Source organism: Leiobunum rupestre, chromosome 6 (genome assembly GCF_980474605.1).
Source record: "Leiobunum rupestre chromosome 6, qqLeiRupe1.1.hap1, whole genome shotgun sequence".
NCBI classification, from domain to species: Eukaryota; Metazoa; Arthropoda; class Arachnida; order Opiliones; family Sclerosomatidae; genus Leiobunum; species Leiobunum rupestre.
The window spans coordinates 13,143,472-13,163,627 of record NC_143389.1 but is presented as its reverse complement, the minus strand read 5'-3'; the positions used below and the strand labels follow the sequence as shown (position 1 = coordinate 13,163,627).

Below are 20,156 nucleotides of genomic sequence, written 5' to 3'. Positions count from 1 at the left end.
AATTGAATTAAACCCTTTTACAGAACAAGTTTATCAGTTAAATATAATACGAAGCAAATTTTAATGAAAGAAATATCTATAGAGGCTTTTTGGAATTACTCGCTTACGAAATACTTGCCGCATCTTTAACGCTCATTTTATTACAACACTCGCCCTTGATGAAGATACCGTAGATATCTGGTATTGGACGACTCGTTCACTTCCTATTGACGTTGTGACGCATACCACATGAAAAAGACCAATGCCGTCCAATTTCCAATATCATATAATGACTCGCACACCCAAGAAATCATTGACTGCGTTAGAAATCGTAGATATCCAAATATCCACACCAAATGTATTTACAAGAAGCAAAAACCTTACCATCAACAAAGCACAGAGAGCCACTTGACTAACCGCCAGCTCTTAAAGCAATTAACGTTAAATTATCTCCTTTGAATTAACAGAACTATATATAGGTCGTTAAGAAAGTGGACCACCGACAGGGTCTACCCTTTAACCCTCTAATCTCGGCTGACTGCGCTAAAACAAGATTTAACCTTTAAAAAATACCAGATTAGGCCTTCATAAATTCATTAATAAAAAAAGACTTTATTACCTATTATGCTTACGATGCCTGTCTTAATTTCAGTGAATCTAAGCAGCTATCGGTGGTTCTGTGGTAGAGCGCTCGACTGCCAAGCCGAATGGTCTGGGTTCGAAACCTCGGTGGCGCATTTGTTTTTAATCAATAGAGAAACGCTAAATTATAATTTCTTCGATGCAATAATTTCAATTTCAATTCTATTTCAATTAAACCAAAATTTCGTACTCTATTAAATACGCTTCCGATAAAGCTGAAGGTCTAATTTTCAATAAGGCGTAACAAGTGTCGGTGGTTCTGTGGTAGAACGTCCGCCTGTCAATCAGGAGGTCTCGGGTTCAAATCCCGCCCGATGCGATCGCAAATTGATACTAAGACGAATACCGTGTACAACTGGTGGTAACCCTGCCATTGGACGTTGAGAGGTAGCATTACACTCAGCACTCGGTCCGTCCCAAAGTCATTAAGAAGAAGTTGGAGAGAAAACGCCCATATAAACACAACAGACTCAACATGCACAACCATCAGAACACAAACATAACAAATTCAACACTCACAACCTACGCATAAACATTACAAAAACGTAATACACCAAACCGTCACGACGGTGAGCGAAAAAACACCATCCAAACCAAACCGCAAATGCATCCGTTAACGCTCAACGTCACACGGTGGTTTTGCCAACCCTTTGAGAAACTGCGTACGCAGTGATTACACTTTGCACAGAAAATGCGAACGCGTTCGCAGTCCTGACAGACCCACAGACAGACACGGTCGTTGTATAACCCCTCCTAGGGGACTTTGTCCCCTCGGAGAGGTAAAAATAATGGTAGAAATATGAACCGGCTGATAAAATGTTAAAAGTAACTTACGGCACTTGTACATAAACCAATGAAGATTAAAAATTGTAAAAACCACTTCTTGTACAATAAAAATAAAAAGTTTATTTAAATCTTTTAAAAATTTTATTTGGTGGCGAAACTAGTCGTCCGAATTTTAAAAATTTAAATAAAGTTTTTTAAAGATTTAAATAAACTTTTAATTTTTATTGTACAAGAAGTGGTTTTTACAATTTTTAATCTTCATTGATAAAATGTTACTCATTAATGAGATTGGCATATTTCTATGAATGTTGAGTTTAAGGATATCGGATTTTTAGAGTGTGTGTAAATAATAACCTCTTTGTGAAGAAACGTAAAGTGCGATGCAATGGCAGGGAGACCGGTCACACTTGAGAGAAGCCAGAAGATGAATTGCACTCCAGAATGTCGAATTCCAAACTTTGTGCTTTGCAGAACCAACGTGAGGACGAGTACCTATAATAAAACTAGTTAAAATGTAGTGTAATATTCGTAACTTAATTTACTATTGTTGGGTCGTGAAGAAAGGAATTAAAAGGAAAGTCAGTGCTAAGTCTTGGTGAAAGCGATTTTCCAAGTGCCTAACGATCAGGCTTGTTAGAAATCTGAAGGAGTTCTTCTTGTTATTTTATACTTGACGTTAGTGAACCAGGGTCCAATAAAATCAGGATAAGTTCCAAGGAAGTTCTGCGTACCAATTCTTATTTTTCACTTCATGAGAACATGGCCGACAAATTAGTGTTAGGCCTTGGTCCAAGGCCATTCAAAATACGCTCACGTGGCTTGTTACCAATTTTGGCCTTTGGATGAGTTTCTCTCAGCGCCACATTGCGTTAAAAGATTTGTGTTGGATATTTTAATTGATCTACTATCTGGGGTACCCGGTATTTCCGGGGAAATACGCTTATTTGGATAACCAAGGAAAAAGTGCCAGTGACGATTCTCCGACACATTCATAACGAAAATAATAACTGTCTCCACGCATGGCACCGTACCCAACATAAACAACTGGTTAATGACGATAATAAACAATTATACGTTGACTACATAATAATTTGCCTTTTATTAGGCGGCCTAGTGTCTATAGAAGAAGGTTTTTTAAAAAATGCAATAATTTAATTTTTTAAAGCACTAAAGATCAAAGTATATAGCGGATATACCTAATTTTTAAATTAATTCAATTAATTAAAGTTGTTTTGAAAACCACAGTCAGGGTGCCATGAGATAGTATACCAAATGTGGTCGATCTAAGTTGAAAACTGTAGTTTCTTATAGCGGACAAACAAATATACAAACACTCATCTTCATATATTAGATGGTGTAGCTACATTACCGAAATTCAACGAATTTTTATAAAATGTTAGTTTATATTTTATTTAAATGAAAATCGCACTTACGTATGTTAGGCATTTCACAAGCGATGCCGTAAACTCGGAAGATACAAAATGAACTTCGTTGTACATCTTAAATATGATATTAAGTAATGAAAAAAAATGAGAGCTGCTGAAATTACCTGAAAGAAAAATAAAGGGTAAATTATAAGCAAGTGGAAAATTGTCTGTTTGGGATAAGAAAAAACTAGAGGTTGTGCAGAGGGGAAATGAATGGGGTTAAAAGTTTAGAACCGGATTTTATCCTCCCAACATTTCCCCGTCACCTTGCGTTGACATTTAAATGGACTGCATTACATAACATTACATTATATTACAATTCCAGTTAAGAAGTTTGATGATTTTCAGCTTAAGGTAACAAAAATAAATGAGCTACAGGAATCTGTAGGTTTAAAAGTAATTGCGTGAAGCCCACAATACGGGATGTAGACTTGGTGTAATGATTTTATTAATATTTGGAAACAAGTCCTACTAAAACAAAAACTCACGTAACCCCTTTACTATTAACAAAAATGCATTTACGTAGAAAATAATACAGTAGTGTAAGATTAGTTTCTAGTACCACTCTCGCATAGCTCGTAGATAAAGATCGTCTCTTTATAACCCCAAAACGTACGCATAGGTGGACATCTAGGAGCAACAAATACAGCACCTCACACAAGGAGAACGCAACCCGTCAAAAGTCGTGTATTTTCTTGTGTACAATTTTCATTGGTTAGACGCTTTAGCGCCTCTTGCCGTCGGAAGGGGAAAATTCCGAAATTATCTCCCCCCCCCCCCCCTACCGTAAAACGTTCAGCGTAAAGGCTCGTTCAAAGAAATTTGTACACAACACTACGTTAGCGTGTTTAGAGGCTAGCTGCGTTCTCCTTGAGTTTGTTGCTCCTAGGTGCACGAAAAAACAAGATCAGATCATAGTTTAAAGAAGGTTTCACAAGGACATCTCGCGCGCGAATTTAAAAAATATTGTAAAGTCTCAGCACGGGATGGCGCCACGTATATCAAAATGCTGGTACGAAACAAAGACTAGTGAACAGCGAAGCATACACCATATACACTTTAGGGACTTAAATCAAGTAGCCCGTGCTTTTCATTTAGCCCAAAAAACACGTGGTTTTGATGGTAAACAGTAGTGAGATTTTAATAATTATTTCCATTGAAGATGACCTTGAAAGCCTATTTAATGGTATGTACCAAGTTTTTAAATAATATATCTCTAAGGTAATTCATTAACATATCAATTGTTTCAGATTCAATGTCATCATTATCATCAGTTGATTAGAATGAACGGATAACATTGGTTCCTGATCAAATTTGTAATGGTAAATGACTAAATGTATATCAAATTCGTTGATGAAATAATACTAGTATAATTTATATGGATTAGAGTCTCAATCATTCTTCACGGGTGATCATTATGGAAATGTCACTAATGAACAAGATATCCCACCCGCATCAGTTCTTACAACCTGTAAAGAATGTCTCTCAAGGAAAAATGCCCTGGAGCCAGAAAATGCGAAGTAAGTAAGCCAAGATATTTACTTGACTGATATTATATTGTAAAATTTCAATTTTAACTTCGGGGGTAAAAAATTAAGAACGAAGAAGGCCGTAAACCTCACCGTAAAAAGTACGTTAGAATTTTCTATGAAATTAATTTACATTTCAAGTTATTAAAACATTTTTTCATATAATTTTTCAGCAACGAAATTTAAGCCAGATGCGAAAAACTTCTTCAAAGAATGCCTTCGGAATATTAATAACGCTGCACAATCATCTCATACAAGATAATATAATCTGTATATTCTTGGGTCTCGCAGATGTGTGTTGCAGATATCATGTTCTGTAATCCTTTAATTTCCAAGAATTTAACTGGAATATTGCAAGCAAAATATTGTCAAAAGGTCAAAATTATATTAAATGATGAAACTAAAATAAAGCAATTTCTCATAGCAACTTTCATTTCTGCATCTTGGGTGAGTGCACCCTTTGTGTTTAGGCATATTCAATGATAAAATAATACCCTAAAAGAAAACAAAAAAACCTTATAACACTGTTTTAATATACAAAGTAACCGAATTTTAAGCTTAACTCTTAAAATCATAATGTTTTCCAAAGATTTTTAAACTATTTAATGAGATATCTACTCTAATGTAAGCAGGCGAAGATACTTTCGAATTTCGAAATGCCTAGCCGAAAATAAATAGCAGACGACAATTTTAAAATAAAAAAAAAATAACCCACGTGATCGCCGTTTCACCACAAATCCGCTAGGCGCGCGGCCGTTCGCCTCAGTAGACAGTGAAAGGCAGAAGGGGGGTACGTGCTACCACGCGCGAAATGTCCTTGTGAAACCTTCCTTAGTCTATGATCAGATGAAGTATCGCTATTAATTTTGAGAGGATGGGATTCCAAATCTCTACAACCATATTATTAGGTACCTGAATTAATTATTTATATTGTAAGGCTTCCACTGTTATTAACACAGTGTTTCAAATGTGGTAACTTGTGGTCTTGAGTTTCAAACTACTCAAATCCATGACTCTGCAAATCTGTGTTCTGGAGATTTTTTGAATTTTCCAGGCCCTAATAGTTAAATAATATTTATTTTGAAAGTGCAGTACATATAGTATTTCTATAGTTAGGTGCGCGCTCAGCTCAATTCTATTTAAGACTTGGCATTTTTAGATCAACCTTTGTTAAAAACTGCCCGAATTGAATCCGCTAAGACATCGGGCTGATCTGCGTTTTAATTTACTTCCATAAGGAGAGAGCTGCTCATTGTCAGAACTGCCAATTTTAGGAATTACCCAATTAAATTTTCGTTTTAAGAACTTCTATTTTTGGTTATACCAATTCAGGTAACTGAATATCTTGAGAGCTGTGCTTTTATATCAGTAGCACTTTTCTAAATATAATTACAGCGCGAACCATGTTTGACTTAAATTTACTAAACGACAAAACGTCGGTACACACAGCGTGAAAATTAAAACTTAAGACTTGATAGAAACTTGAATTCCATTTTTGTAAATATTATTAATTAGTGTTACCAAAACAAATCAAATTAATACTATATTAATATTGTACGCGCCATCCTCTAAAATGATTTTTTTTCTCAGCGGAGTAGGGCTTTTTCTTATCATATATATATTTAATTGTACTCACCGTTTTCGTAATATTTAGGTTGGTCCATGGTGCGTAAATTCTTCTACCGTTGTAAAATGATCGAATTTCTACAATTATAAATAACCACAGAAACGCACACGGAATCCAAACTAAAACGGTGTTTTTGAAACACGAAGAAAAGTCCGGATTTGATGTATACCACGTTAAATTTGAATCCTTAGGAATAAAGATAAACTATTTATTATAACTTAAAACCTTTCATTTTTTTATTCTACCTTTTATTAAAATTCAAACATTAACTTACCCAAAATTCACCTTCGCCAAAAGGTTTCGTGTGTAAATGGTGCATTGTAAAACAATGTCGCTATTAATATTTTTGAAGAGATTTGGTTTCTTCAATAATTTTCGAATAGTTTTCGAATTCTAATGGTGCATGACCATGTGTTATAGAACATATTTTTCATAAATTCCTTACACAAAACATTCAACAAAATTGTGAATTAGTTCGTTGGAGTGTCTATACTTTTCTGTAGGCATCATTTATCTTTAAGCTCCTAATCCATAAAACTTACATCGCAGGGATTTGAACCCAAATTTTGTTTCGCAGATATGATATTTTCCGCTTAATGATACAAAAAACTTGACGATAAGAATATTTCGAGTCGCGTTAAAGTCAAACGAAAGCTTTCCTAAAAATGCTTACCATGTAAAAATTTACAATAGACTTAATTTGTATTTTTATCTATATCTATATCAAGAGGAGTTTCCATATATATTTAATGCAGTGGCGGCGAAACAAAGCACGTTTCGGATGAGGCTCTAAATCTCGCACCCTGTTCACTTTTTAATTGGCTACTTTAGTTCGTGTGCTAAAGATTTTGCTGGTCGCAAATTTACCTCTTTCTGGAAGCTTTCAAAAAACAATCATAGCTCGGGATTTTAGTTTGTAACTTAAATTTAGTTTAGTTTTAAAAGAAAACAACCTGGAAAATTATATGATACAAAGTATATACAGGGTCTTTTTTTTTGCTCGGAAAAGTGTTTTTTTTCAAAAACTATTTATAGTACCGATTTCAAATTTGGAAGGTCAATTCTCTATACCGGGGGACATCAGTTTGAGAAATTTGAGCGTTTTCGGTAATGTTTTTCACCAATTTTGAAAAATTATTTTTCGACCACTAGGTGCGAGATAAAAAATTTCTATTATAAAGTTGTAGGCCGTCATCGAAAACCCTTAAAAATTGTTCACTCGACGAAAAACAAATTATTTATCAGTGAAAATTCGAGCTTGAAAAATTTACAAGTTGGTGAAGCCAAATTACGATTGTTTGAAACGATAATTGAAACCGAATTACCTAATCCAGTTGAAACTTTGGTTAAAAAAACGACCAGATTTAAAAAACACGAGGCTATAGGTCAATCCTAAACATGCATTGGGTATTTAAAGGAAAACTTTGGGAGATTATTATCAGTGTTTGATAATATTTCGAACAATGCCTCGTTATTCAGTAGCTGAGCGTACCGAGATAGTTGCCATTTACTATGGAGAAGCAGCGCAAAACCTTAGAAGAGTGACTGAAATCTTCGCAGAAAGACATCCAAATGGAGCACCATCTGTAAATACAGTAAGACGAGCAATTCACGATTTCAATCAATTTGGTAACTTGTAACCTAGGTTTCGCGGATTGGGTCAACCGGATTTAGACTTCGAGAACAATGTACTCGCGTACTTTGTGGCATATCCTCGTCACAGTTGCGCTAACGCCGCTGCTGATTTGGGTTGTTCTGCAAATCGTGTGTGGAAAATTCTTCGTAAGAATCGCTATCACCCATACAGAGCTACGCTCCACCAAGGACTAATTGACGGAGACCATCAAAGACGTTATGAATTTAGCAACTGGTTACTAAATGCTGTCCAAGAAGATAGACAATTTTTGCGCCATGTTTTGTTCTCCGACGAAGCGTCATTTTCTAGAGATGGGCCCTTTAATCATCAAAACAGCCATCTTTGGTCTGACGTCAACCCACATTGGGGTTTTGAATATCATCACCAGGTTCAATTTGAACGGGTCAATGTTTGGGTTGGACTTGTTGGAAACCGTTTGATTGGTCCCTTTTTCCTGCCGACGAACCTCAACGGCCAAAGGTATTTACATTTTCTACAGAACGAACTGAGTGACGCAATCGACGACCTTCCATTGGCTGAAAGACGTCAGTTGTGGTTTCAGCAAGATGGCGCCCCTCCGCATTTTTCCCGGCAAGTAACTGAGCACCTCAACAACGAGTTTCCTGAAAGGTGGATAGGGAGAAATGGTCCAGTGCATTGGCCAGCAAGGTCACCTGACCTAACACCGCTGGATTATTTTCTCTGGGGATTCGTTAAAGCAAAGGTATACGCCACGCCCATTGAAACTAGGGAGGAACTCATTAGACGAATAATCAGTGCTTGCCGAGACGTCACACCAGAAATGGTAGAGAAAGCGTTTGAGAACTTAATTGTCCGCGCACAAACCTGTGTTGCAGCCAATGGTGATATTATTGAAAATGTTTTGTAAAAATTTATGTGTATAAAATATCTGCATTTAAAAACCAAACGTGTACATTTTTTCAAGTGTGAAAACTCTACTACGTTTGTATTAGACTTGTTCCCTTTTCAATTATCGTTTCAAACAATCGTAATTTGGCTTCACCAACTTGTAAATTTTTCAAGCTCGAATTTTCACTGATAAATAAGTTGTTTTTCGTCGAGTGAACAATTTTTAAGGGTTTTCGATGACGGCCTACAACTTTATAATAGAAATTTTTTATCTCGCACCTAGTGGTCGAAAAATAATTTTTCAAAATTGGTGAAAAACATTACCGAAAACGCTCAAATTTCTCAAACTGATGTCCCCCGGTATAGAGAATTGACCTTCCAAATTTGAAATCGGTACTATAAATAGTTTTTGAAAAAAAACACTTTTCCGAGCAAAAAAAAAGACCCTGTATATATTATAATTTATTATTATATACTATATATTATTATATGAATAACATTTTAAAATAGGGTAAATGTAACTTAAAATTTAGTTTACTTTTATAGGAATCAAACTGGGGAATTTTATATTACCAAGTATAAATATATTTTAATATTATATTATACTTAACTATAATATATTATACGTTGAGTGGTGATCTATTACCAAATAATAGGTGTTTACTTATCAAATATAAATAAATATATATTACGATCTCAATTTTGTCAATATTTATCTTTACATTATAATAATGATAATATGAATTGCAATTTCAATTACGTGTCGTTCTTCCTTATTTTTAATAAAATCTTGTTTGTGAAAATTAAAACTTTGACTATGAATAACGTTACTTTTGACTGTTCCATAGATAGATTACTAGATTTACACTCTTTCTTTTTAGATCAAAACACGAAGATCAATATGTATCTTATTGACTAATAAAACATTAGCTCGCGGAATTATTATCGTTTGTGTTCTCTTTTTCGTAAGATCTACTAAATCCAGCAATTTGAAAATTTAAAATACGTTGTTTTTTTTTCATTTAGTTCCATAAATGTTACAACGGACAAAAATATTTTATTTTATAACCGAAATATTTTTGGTTTTGTACCATGGTGGAGGTAGTTTAAAATTGTTTTAAAACAATTTTGAAATAAAAAGATAGTATTTAAGTTAATTTTTCAACTTGTAATAACTATGGACATTATGATTATCACAAACCAAAGGCAATTCTCGGCCTTTAAATATATCACCTACTTCTTGTTTTTCTGCCATGCTAGGTTTTATTAAACTATTTTCATGCGCATTTTTCTTTTTCTTTGTGCTATAAAATCTAAGATGTTGATTGATCTTTTTGTTTCTTGGTTAATTGGAAAATTGCGTATTTTGGAAGGTTGTGAAACCACTTTTTGAGCTTCTTTTTTTTTCCTTTAAGCGCTCTACAACTGCTACGGTGTTTTTCAACGATTCTAATACCTTTATCTTCTTAGTGGACCATATTAGCCCCGGTTATTCCAATAATTTAATTGCATTTGTTTCGAACTTTCTCATTAACACTCGTGTCGACCAAGGGACGTTTCAGCGAACTTAAATGCATTTCAATTTCATTAAATGAACCGCGATTTAATTGAAAAGGTTTGATTTTGATTAAGTTTTTAAATTAACAAACAAGTCGACTTTTAACTTTTTCAATACCTAAAATTAAATAAATATGGGGGAAAATAATTTAAATTAACTGAACATGGAAATTTATGCCTTTATATTGAAATTCATAAGTTAAATATTTATAATTATTATAAATAATATATATATATTTTTAAATCACCATCCACTCAAAGAAAATTGAAACTCACGTCTAGATTTATTTTCATACCAATCGTGTAATCAGCAATACCCAAAGAAATGAATTCTAAGAAATATTTAACCTAGTTTAAAATGTTAGTAATATCATATAATATACTATAGTATAGTATAATCATTATAGTTTAGTATAATTTATCAAAATATATTTATACTTCGTAATATAACATTCCCCAGGTTGATTCCTTTAAAACTAAACTAAATTTTAAGTTACATTTACCCTATTTTAAAATGTTATTCATATAATAATATATAGTATAGAATAATAAATTATAATATATAAGTACTTTGTATCATGTAATTTCCCAGGTTGATTTCTTTTAAAACTAAACTTGATTTAAGTTACATACTAAAATCCCGAGCTTTTTTTTTAGTTGATTGTGACGTGTGGGACAATTCAGTCCTCTCGTCCAGTTGATTAATCAGGGCGAGATATGTGTAACGGCCACGCCAACGGGGGGATACGTGGGGACATAAGGTTATGTATTTGTACCCCGCCGTTCCGCTGGGCACTACGGCGGCACACAAGACAAAGAGTCATGCCGGACAAAAATGCACTTTGCGAAACAAACGTTCGGCCAGTGAGACAGCCATAAAGACAGGCTCACATATGGCAAACAAACGCCCTCATCATGGCCCAACAAAAGGCGACATCATGGGCTGCCCTAAATCCCACCCTCGCACAGCTGAGGACTAGAGTGGACTTCCTCTTCCACCACAACTATCCTCCCCAGTAGGATATTGAATGCCGAGTATGGAACACCCCCAAGGGGACAGGTGTGAGACCACCCGTGGCGGAAGTATTCCGACCACCCGTTGGGGGATTGGTGGTCTTCCTCAAACGGCCATCCACAAACTCTGCCTCCCAGACGCTTGGGATTACAGGAGTTCGCCACACTACACCCGGCAAAATCCCGACCTATGATTGTTTTTTGAAAGCTTCCAGAAAGAGGTAAATTTGCGACCAGCAAAATCTTTAGCAGACGAACTAAAGTAACCAATTAAAAAGTGAACAGGGTGCGAGATTTAGAGCCTCGTCACTTCGGTGTATAATTGTACCAAAACTAATTATAAAAAATTGGGAATACAGGACGAAACCCGAATAGCACCAGAAATAATAAACGTTTGAACAGAGCGATCTAAACGGTATTAGTTATTGAGTAGTAAAACAGGATACAAGAAGAATGGTAAAGATTAACTGTAACTGTTTAAACAATATTAATAGTACGATTTTAGTGGTTTTTGGCGCGCTTGGTTTTTGGTTATCAAAGGATACACGAAGAGAGAAATAATGGTTAGACAATATTAATTATGCAATATTTTTATACTCCACAAGCGCGGTTTACCGTTAGCAGGATAAAATAATAAATTTTTATTTGATAATATTTGATTATTATTGATTATTATTCGGAATAATAATTGCGGAGCCTGGATTTACTTTGTATTTGATTCTTGAAAAAATTATCTTACTCACTATTTCTGCATATACTTTTGTCCGATAATGTTTGATTTATCATCTTTATGTATTCAACTTTACCAAAAAATTACTTAAATTTTCTCAAATTGACTCGGGGCTAAGCCAAGGTTAGTAAATTTAAGGCTATAAAAGGTTGCCTCGGTACGCTGTGGTTGCTAAGGGCTAAGGTTGGTAACTTCGTTGCTAACGAACATCGTGACGTCACTGAATTGAGATCCTATTGAAAATCAATGGGATCTCATCTGGGTGACGTCAGCAACAGACGAATTTTGGAGGCAATCCAAAAATTCTTTCAAACCGTTTCTCGATCGAGACCCCGTTATGGCTAAGTGACCTAAGGGCTCGCTAAATTAACAGAAAGGGGGCGTGTTTTCAGAAAATCGCCAAAAAGGCGGGCAGGGACATCTCGATCCCTAAAATAACAGGAATACGTTCTGTTTATTTTTCGAGTGGCCTACGGCTAACGCTAGCCACGAAAAGAACGCTAAACAATGGCGGAGTTTTTCGCGTTTGTTGCTAAGGAAATAAATCGAGGAATAGACATTGATGAACCAAATTTAAAAAGAGAAAGAGTGTATCACGATTGACCAGGTCCTTTAGAATTATCGAAACGTAAGTTTCTAGCTTCTTATCACCTACCGAAAAATGTTGTTATCAAACTCTAGGAAGAGCTAAGGCTATCTTGAACATGAAACACTACGAGGCCAGGGTACAATTTTACTTAATGGTATCCGCTAAAGTGCTGGTGTTATTCTAGTTATTTAGGTAATGCAAGTGTTATTTAGGTATAAAAAGATAGAAAATTTAGTTACCGTTTGAGTAAGCCACCGCCTTTGAGAATATTTTAGAACTTTGTTCCATTTATTTGGTACAATGCACAATTTTAATAATAATAATAATAATCAGCTAGGCTAATACCCAAGGCACCATCTTAGGCCTAAGTCATCATGCGACTTTTGAAGCCCTTAATTCAGAAGGCCGGGTTACAATGCGTAGGAGGGTGGTGGCGAGCCCTGCATGCCACGAGATCGAGCCAACAGCTCCCTACACTAACTATTACCGTTAACCTAGACAAGTTTTTATGGAAGGGGAAACCGAAGAACTCGGGGGGAAACCCCTTAAACCAGTGGGGAGAGAACTTGCAAACTCAACGCAGAAGGAGTTGTTCCGAGTTTTCACCCAGCGCCACAAGCTGGTATCGAACCCGGCTCCTCTTGCTGCGAGGCGAAAGTGCTAACCACTCCGCCACCCCACTTATTTGAGTTAAAGTACAAAATAGGATCTTTGGGAACCGAAATTGAAGAGCTGGTGTGCAGGAGAAATATCGGGTTGACGATACTTGATGCGTAAGGCTTGGTGCTGTCCTCTAGGTTGCGTTATAGATGGCTAATACCTTTTTATAGTATGGGATTGCGCGGCGCCGTCAGGCGGCAAAACTTAGTTTACAACATTATGTGTTATTTCCTTGGATTTCGTTATGAGTGCGGATATACCTGCTAAGAATTTGCTTCAACCTTTTTCTTTTTAGTCAGAAGTTCTACGTGATCCAAAAAGTATTAAAATCTAAAATAGCACCAGTAGTTTAGCGGATACCATTAAGTAAAATCCTCCCGAGGCCGACCTGTATCTGCAGCACCACAGGTAAAAATAAATGTACTTTTCAAATATATAGGGTATCCTATTATTTACTGCTTTTTGTATATTCTAACCCTTGTTTTTTTGTGTAGATTATCATTTGCTTGCATTTTTGGGCTACTGGTAGTATACAGTGGGTAACGGTTAATGATTATCGTCACAGGGACTGGGTGGACAGGTCCACAGTGTGCAGGATCATTAGCCGTGTTAGTTGTTACATATTCCATCAAACAGCGGATGCACCAATACGTACGCTTTCCATCTAGCCAGGAAGAACTACAAGAAATATCTCTTGGTTTCTATAAGAAATTGAATCTTCCTGGCGTGGTCGGTGCTTTGGACTGTACCCACATACCCACCCAGAAACCATCTGGCCCCGCGCCGATGTCTATTTAAATCTTAAAAATAGATATTCAATTAAAGTCCGACTTGAAGGTTTTTAAATATTCAATATTTAATTATCACATTTTTAAATGCCTGATATTGTTCAGGTATCAGATTCTAACACCCTCATCTTGGACGTGGTTGCAGACTGGCCGGGGAGCACACATGATGCAAGCATTCGGGCAAACTGCGGTCTCAGGTCCCACCTCTCCTCTGCAAATTTGGATGGGTCATGGCTTATAGGGGTTAGTGGATATCCCCCTTGAGGCTTGGTTGATGCGACCTATCCCTCACCCAGATAGTCCATCTCAAGAGAGGTTCAATCACTGCCTCAGAAAGAGTAGAAGTTGCATCGAAAGATGTAACGGACTACTCAAGTCTATGTGGCGCGCATTGAGTGATTATCGAGACAATTTGTTGTATTCCCCTAAAAAGGTTGGTCATTTGTACACGCTTGTGCCATCTTGTATAATTTCTATCTCAACGAGGGTGTGGAAATGCCCTAGCCAGAAGTAGAAAAGATGACACTAGCGTAGCTGAACGCCCTTTAAGAGTGGGAATACTTAAATCAAATTGCTGATGATGTAATCATGGAACCAGTGTTTTGTGTTCAAGATCAGGTAATAAGCTAGAAACTCTACTTTTAAAAAATACCAATTTATATATTTGTTTATCAATGTTCTGTTCGGAGGTAAAGGATTCACACCTAAAAATTATAATGCATTATAAGCTTATAAATGTTATAATACTATATTCTTATATGGGACTCACGCTTAACTGGACAGCATTTGGGGTACCCACTAACTTTAAACCACTCAAACCTGGCTGTGGAGGTAAGGGGCCTGCAGAATTCGTTTTTGCCTATGGGAAAATGCTGCCTTTTTATAGTAATTGGCCTATTTTGACATGCACTAAAATAAAGCTTTAAAACAATATTTTGATTGACTTCTCTTCTCCAAACACTTACCTGCTGCGTTACCTGGAACGAGCCGACCCCGCTTGCGGGTTCTTTTTGACGCGGCTCTTCTCCCTTATCACGGCTGTCACCAAATCAGCTACTTCAGCCCAGGCAGCAACAACATCGGCGCTGGTCCCATACAATTTCCCAATGCCCATTCCTCTATTGATCAGTTCCTCTCTGGCCTCTAAACCATTGACCAGGGCCTCTTATCTCTCTTTGGGAATATTTTGTTTGGCGCTCTTCACCACTTTAGGTTCACCCATTGTTAAAAAAATAAAGCTAATATAAATACTACGTACTTAAAAATATACTATAAAAATAAACGATTAACCTATAAAGTTTTCAAAAATTAATAAAATTAACTCAAAATAACAAAAAGTAATAATATGCGAGACGGTTAATAATCTTAAGAGCGAGGCCAAAAAAACGCGTTCTTTCACAAATTGCGCCAAAAAAGTAATGGCGTTTTTCTTTGGGCTGCTCTCTCTGCTCCCGGAGTGCTCCGAAAGTCCTTACGTGTCCCATTGGGCTTTCGAGAGCAGATCCCGCAGAGATTCGCGTTTATCATTGGGACGTTGCTCCGCGAGAGAGTGGCTGATTTTTTGCTCTCTGTTGATCCGAGATAAGTGACGGATCAACGGATTCGGAGCAAGTTTTGTGGAAAATGGCGGCTGTCAGGGAAGAAGATTTACGAATTATTTTGTTATTATTAGAATCTTCATCATCAAGTTCAGAGGAGGAAGATTTTTTGGAACATATTTTTAAGGATAAAGCAGAACATCCGAAAATTGAGGGATTTGATTTATTAAAAATGTAGTGCATAGATTTTCAAATGAAGACGTACATAAATTTATTACTACCTCTACTATATTGTAATGTAAATGTAGACTGTTACAGTAGACTAATAAGAAAAACAAATAGTTTAGGGATAATTTTCGATTAACCCGTGAAATGTGTTATTCCCTCGTCGCGGAATTTGAAGCTTCAGAGTTCTTTCCATTAAACAATAAAGGACATGGTGGCCGTAGTGCTATTTCTGCCGAAAATCACCTTTTGACTCATTTTTACAGCGTTCTAGGCCTAGTAAGACGCGTCTGAATTCTATACAAGAAAGTTGGAGAAAAAATTGTTTCTCATTGGGAAAAGCGCGCCAAAAATACTGATCCGAAAAAAGTGACGTTTATCATTGGAAAAGTACTCTCGTCCGCTCTCTTAAGGATCGATGACGTCACACGTCAATTTTTTTGATCCGAAAGGGAGTTGAGAGCGGTTTCGGAGCAACCCTAAGACACGCCATCAGACACGCGAGCAGGCAATAGCCACGTGATAACTTTTCGCGTCTAAAATTGAGCACTCCCATTGGTCCGTGTCTTTGGGATAAAAATTCGACAAAATAACAGAGTCGCAGATTAACAGGAGTCGCTAAACCGTCTCTGCAGTCTGCACCGCGATTGCGAAGATCGCCAAATAAACAGGTCTCTAAATCTGAATCGCATAATAGTGGTCCTGTTAAAATTATCCGGAATCGCAAAACGACTCTAGAATTAGTCCAATGAATCATAATAGTTTTTGTATTTTACACGCTTATCAAGATGAGCTTGATAAAATGGATTGAATGAGGTACTAAAAGATTTCATAAATAAAGTAAATGTTTTGGCAACCGTATGTAAGGAACGAAACCATTTCATCATCAATAATAGTTTTTTTATTTCGAGATTTAATTTTAGGTATCGAACGGTTTTGGGGCCAATTTCGACAAATAAGTCGCTAGTGCAAATAAATATCAATTTGTACCCGCTAAAAAAAATTCAGCCGCCACTGATTTCCTGTAGAGTGAAAATGGTTTTAGTATGGATAGGGGGGAATATCGAATTCGGAACTTTAAAACATGTTTCGCGTACACTCGATGTAGACCCACTGTAAATATTTTTATTTAAATCTTAGGAGAGGCTTTTACTTGGCTAGTCGTTTATATATCCAACGGACGAAACAATCATAAAAGAGACTTACTTTAAAAAGTTGAATTTTCAATTATAATTAAAATAAGAATTTTAATATTTTAGAACCACATTAACAGTTTAAAAATATAAAACTTAATCCTACTTTAGTTTCGACTTGATAAGGCCATCCAGGGGCGTAGGAACGTTCTAGAAGTTGGAGGGGGCAAAGGGAAACGAAAAGGGGTCTGGAGAATGGTTTTGAATTTTTAATGGGGTGTAGCTTCTCCGAATGCATGTGTACTGTTTACTAATATGTAAATTGGCTGAAAAAGACTGAAATTTAAACACAGTTGAGGTTCTAAAAACTGTATATACTTTTAAAATTATAATTTGAGCCTTTTGAAAATTTCAACTGACCAAAATGTTGGAGGGGGCAAATAACATTAGTTGCCCCTCCCAGCAAAATTCTAGGGAGGGGCATTGCCCCCCCTGCCCCTCCCGGTTCCTACGCCCCTGAGGCCATCATCAGGGAATCAATACAAAATGAGTCAAAGTGTGACAACACTTCATACACATTTACGTATATTGTTTCTTAATAAAAATAAAAAAGATTGTTTCTTAACACTAGCAGAACACTATCACGGCTTAAAGATCTATTTTCAACAGAGATTGTTGAAAAGCTGAAGATTCGCGAAGAAAATATTAATTTGACTCTCTCAAAATTAATAACATGGTTTTCATATTTCTGTAGTTGCATCCGTGGGCCTAATCATGAAAAAATGAGAGACCACGAAAATTAAAAGTGTGCGCGAAAAATGTTTTACCTTTTGTTTTGAAAGTGTATGCTTAGGTTTTTGGGGAAATATTTTTACTTGTCAGGGGATTTTACTTTTATATAATTTATTGTTGTATTTTGGTGGGTAATTGCCAAGCGATATGTGGAAAATTCACTGCGGGGAAAAGTCTTAGTGGAGAAAATTGGATGCATGGAAAACTCTTTGTCTCTAATTTTTAATCAATTTTATTTTCATGTTTAAATAACAAAAATTCAAAAAGATACATGGTGTGCTACACTATCCTGTATACACTTTGACTCAGGTGGAAGAAACAGCCTTTGACGATGATTACTTTGATTAATTTGTTTTTTAAACCAACGAGTTTTCCGCTGAAAGCGCACTTAATATTCCAGCAGAGAATATTCCTAACACCGAATTTTACCGCAGACAATTTTCCTGCACCGAACATTCCTAGATCTTTGCCAAGCCAACTTCAAAATTTCTTAGTATCAGTTGTAAATCACGAATAATTGTAGAACTGTATTGCAACTACTCGTAATTTTTGGATTGGGTAGTATAAACTCCACCCATGTGATCCAAGATTCCCGGATGAACCTTGACATCAAAACCAGGGAAATCTGTGGAAAAGGGTTTCATTGTTATTACTTATCTATCAATCCGGAGTCTCCACTTAATCCTCAAGCTCAACTTAACAGTGTTCCGTAAAATTAAAACCCTAGATTTGGTCTTGGACCTTTGGGTCAAATGTACGTTTAAAAGAGTTCGTAATTGAACCAATAATAAAAATCGGTTCTTATTCGCTCGTAAGTCGCGCTATGCGCGATTACCAGCTGTCTCGTTGTCGGAGACTTCGTTCGTCGCTGCTTTCTTCAATCGTCTTGTCTTCCTCTTTGACCAACTGTACTGAAATCTTCAAATTCCGCTTACGATGTTGACGCATCGGCGATCGGTTCCGACCATTGTGATAAGTACAATTAAAAGTTGGGATGGTCGGGGAATTGCTACGTTATTTGTCGATATTGAATTTGTTTAAGTGTTTAATGTGTGTAATTAATGACCATTAGCATGGTAATATCTCGTAGCTCTTAACGATTTAATTTAAGTCCCGCCTTGGAAAATGTGGAAAATAGCCTTTCCACCTTGCGTATAGGTCGCTAGTTGCTGTACCTCCAATGATGATGTCGTCTTGAAACGGCACGCTGCATTGATGGTCTAGTAGCAAGATTTCCATATGACGTTGCAAAATGGCGGACGACGAAGATATGCCGAACGGTAGCCTGTTGTAGCGATACAAGCCTTTGGTTGTGCTGATGATGACGAGGTTCTTGGATTGTTCATCCAATGCAAGCTGATTGTACGCCTTCCTCATGTCGATCTGAGTGAAGACATTACAACCGGCCAATTGGGCGAATATGTCATCCACTTTGGGAAGCGGGTAGCGTTCGGTATCCAGGATTTTGTTAGTTGTGATTTTATAATCGACACATAGTCGTATGCTTCCGTCTTTTTTCATTATAGGTACCAGAGGCGTGGCAAATTCCGCATATGGCACTGGGCTGATGACGCCTTTAGATTTCAATCTCTGGATTTCGTCCTCTATCTTCTGCTTCAAATGGTACGGCACGGACCTGGCGTGGAGTGGGCTTGTCCGGTTTAACGTATAATTTCACTTTGACGTCTTTGAGGCATCCCAATCCGCAACATCACTTGTATTTTAACATTACAATAAAAGTATACGTAGTAATTCATATAAAGCAAAGAAGTCCTCTGTAAATTGTAATTTTTAAATAACCTTTACAATATTCAATGAAGATTCACTATTAGTTTGGAATTAGGGTAATTACCATGGTATTTCAAATACCACCTACATGTTCCTAGAAAATTATATCCATCAGTTATCGCTCTCATGAGACGCGTTCACACTAGACACTTTGGGAACGTTTTAAAACGGTTTCGAAACATCAAATTGAACATTTTCGGTGTCAACTGTATTAAACAAAAAATTTTAAATTTTATCTTTCGAAAACGTTTAAAACGTGTCTAGTATGAACGTGGCTATATAGTTCGGAATGGGGCTGTTTTGCTTAATTTTAAGTAAGGAAAAAAAAGAAAAACCTAATTGTTCTTATTTTTTTAAATGTTGTAGTTTTACCTTCTTATACTGTTCCTATGTATGAAAAATAATTCCGGGAAAATTTAGGATAAATTCCGTAAAATTTAGATGTAGGACCATAAACTTGGAAATTCCTTATTCTTAAAAACATTTAGGGTAGTAAAATAAGGACCACGATGGTGTCCAGTACAAAATCATCGAGCCAGTTCCGTAGGTCAGTCAAATAAAGACGCAATGTGATCAGAAAAAAGCTTCCGAACATAGGCGAGATTATTATAATGACGAAAATACTACCAACGACCCATCTAATATATAACTCTAGTCATACAAAGCGTAAGTGTTATTCACATCAGTAGCAAAGACACTAGTGCCACAAGGAAAACAGTTTTCGTTTGACAATTAATATTATTATTATTATTATTATTATTATTAGAATATTCATAATGTTGCTGTGAAGGTACAAACAAGAGGCTATAATTAGAGCAGATGACAATCCGTTGGTAACCTAATGGA

The 20,156-nt window shown here is 36.3% G+C and overlaps 2 protein-coding genes across 2 annotated transcripts in view; both read right to left on the bottom strand.

Moving 5' to 3' along the window:
* Positions 1-14,948, bottom strand: part of LOC149939316 (multidrug resistance-associated protein 1-like) — a 41,078-nt gene extending 26,130 nt beyond the window's left edge. The window contains exons 1-2 of the mRNA XM_090179109.1: positions 14,812-14,948; positions 13,955-14,045 (exon numbers count right to left, since the gene is read on the bottom strand). Of these exons, the coding sequence (XP_090035235.1) occupies positions 13,955-14,045; positions 14,812-14,948 (228 nt within the window). The remainder of the gene's footprint in view (positions 1-13,954; positions 14,046-14,811) is intronic.
* A 3,110-nt stretch (positions 14,949-18,058) lies between these two features.
* The window catches only part of LOC149939314 (uncharacterized), a 40,448-nt gene continuing 38,350 nt past the window's right edge, over positions 18,059-20,156 (bottom strand). The window contains exons 5-6 of the mRNA XM_090179108.1: positions 18,698-19,158; positions 18,059-18,147 (exon numbers count right to left, since the gene is read on the bottom strand). Coding sequence (XP_090035234.1) covers positions 18,059-18,147; positions 18,698-19,158 — 550 coding nt within the window. The remainder of the gene's footprint in view (positions 18,148-18,697; positions 19,159-20,156) is intronic.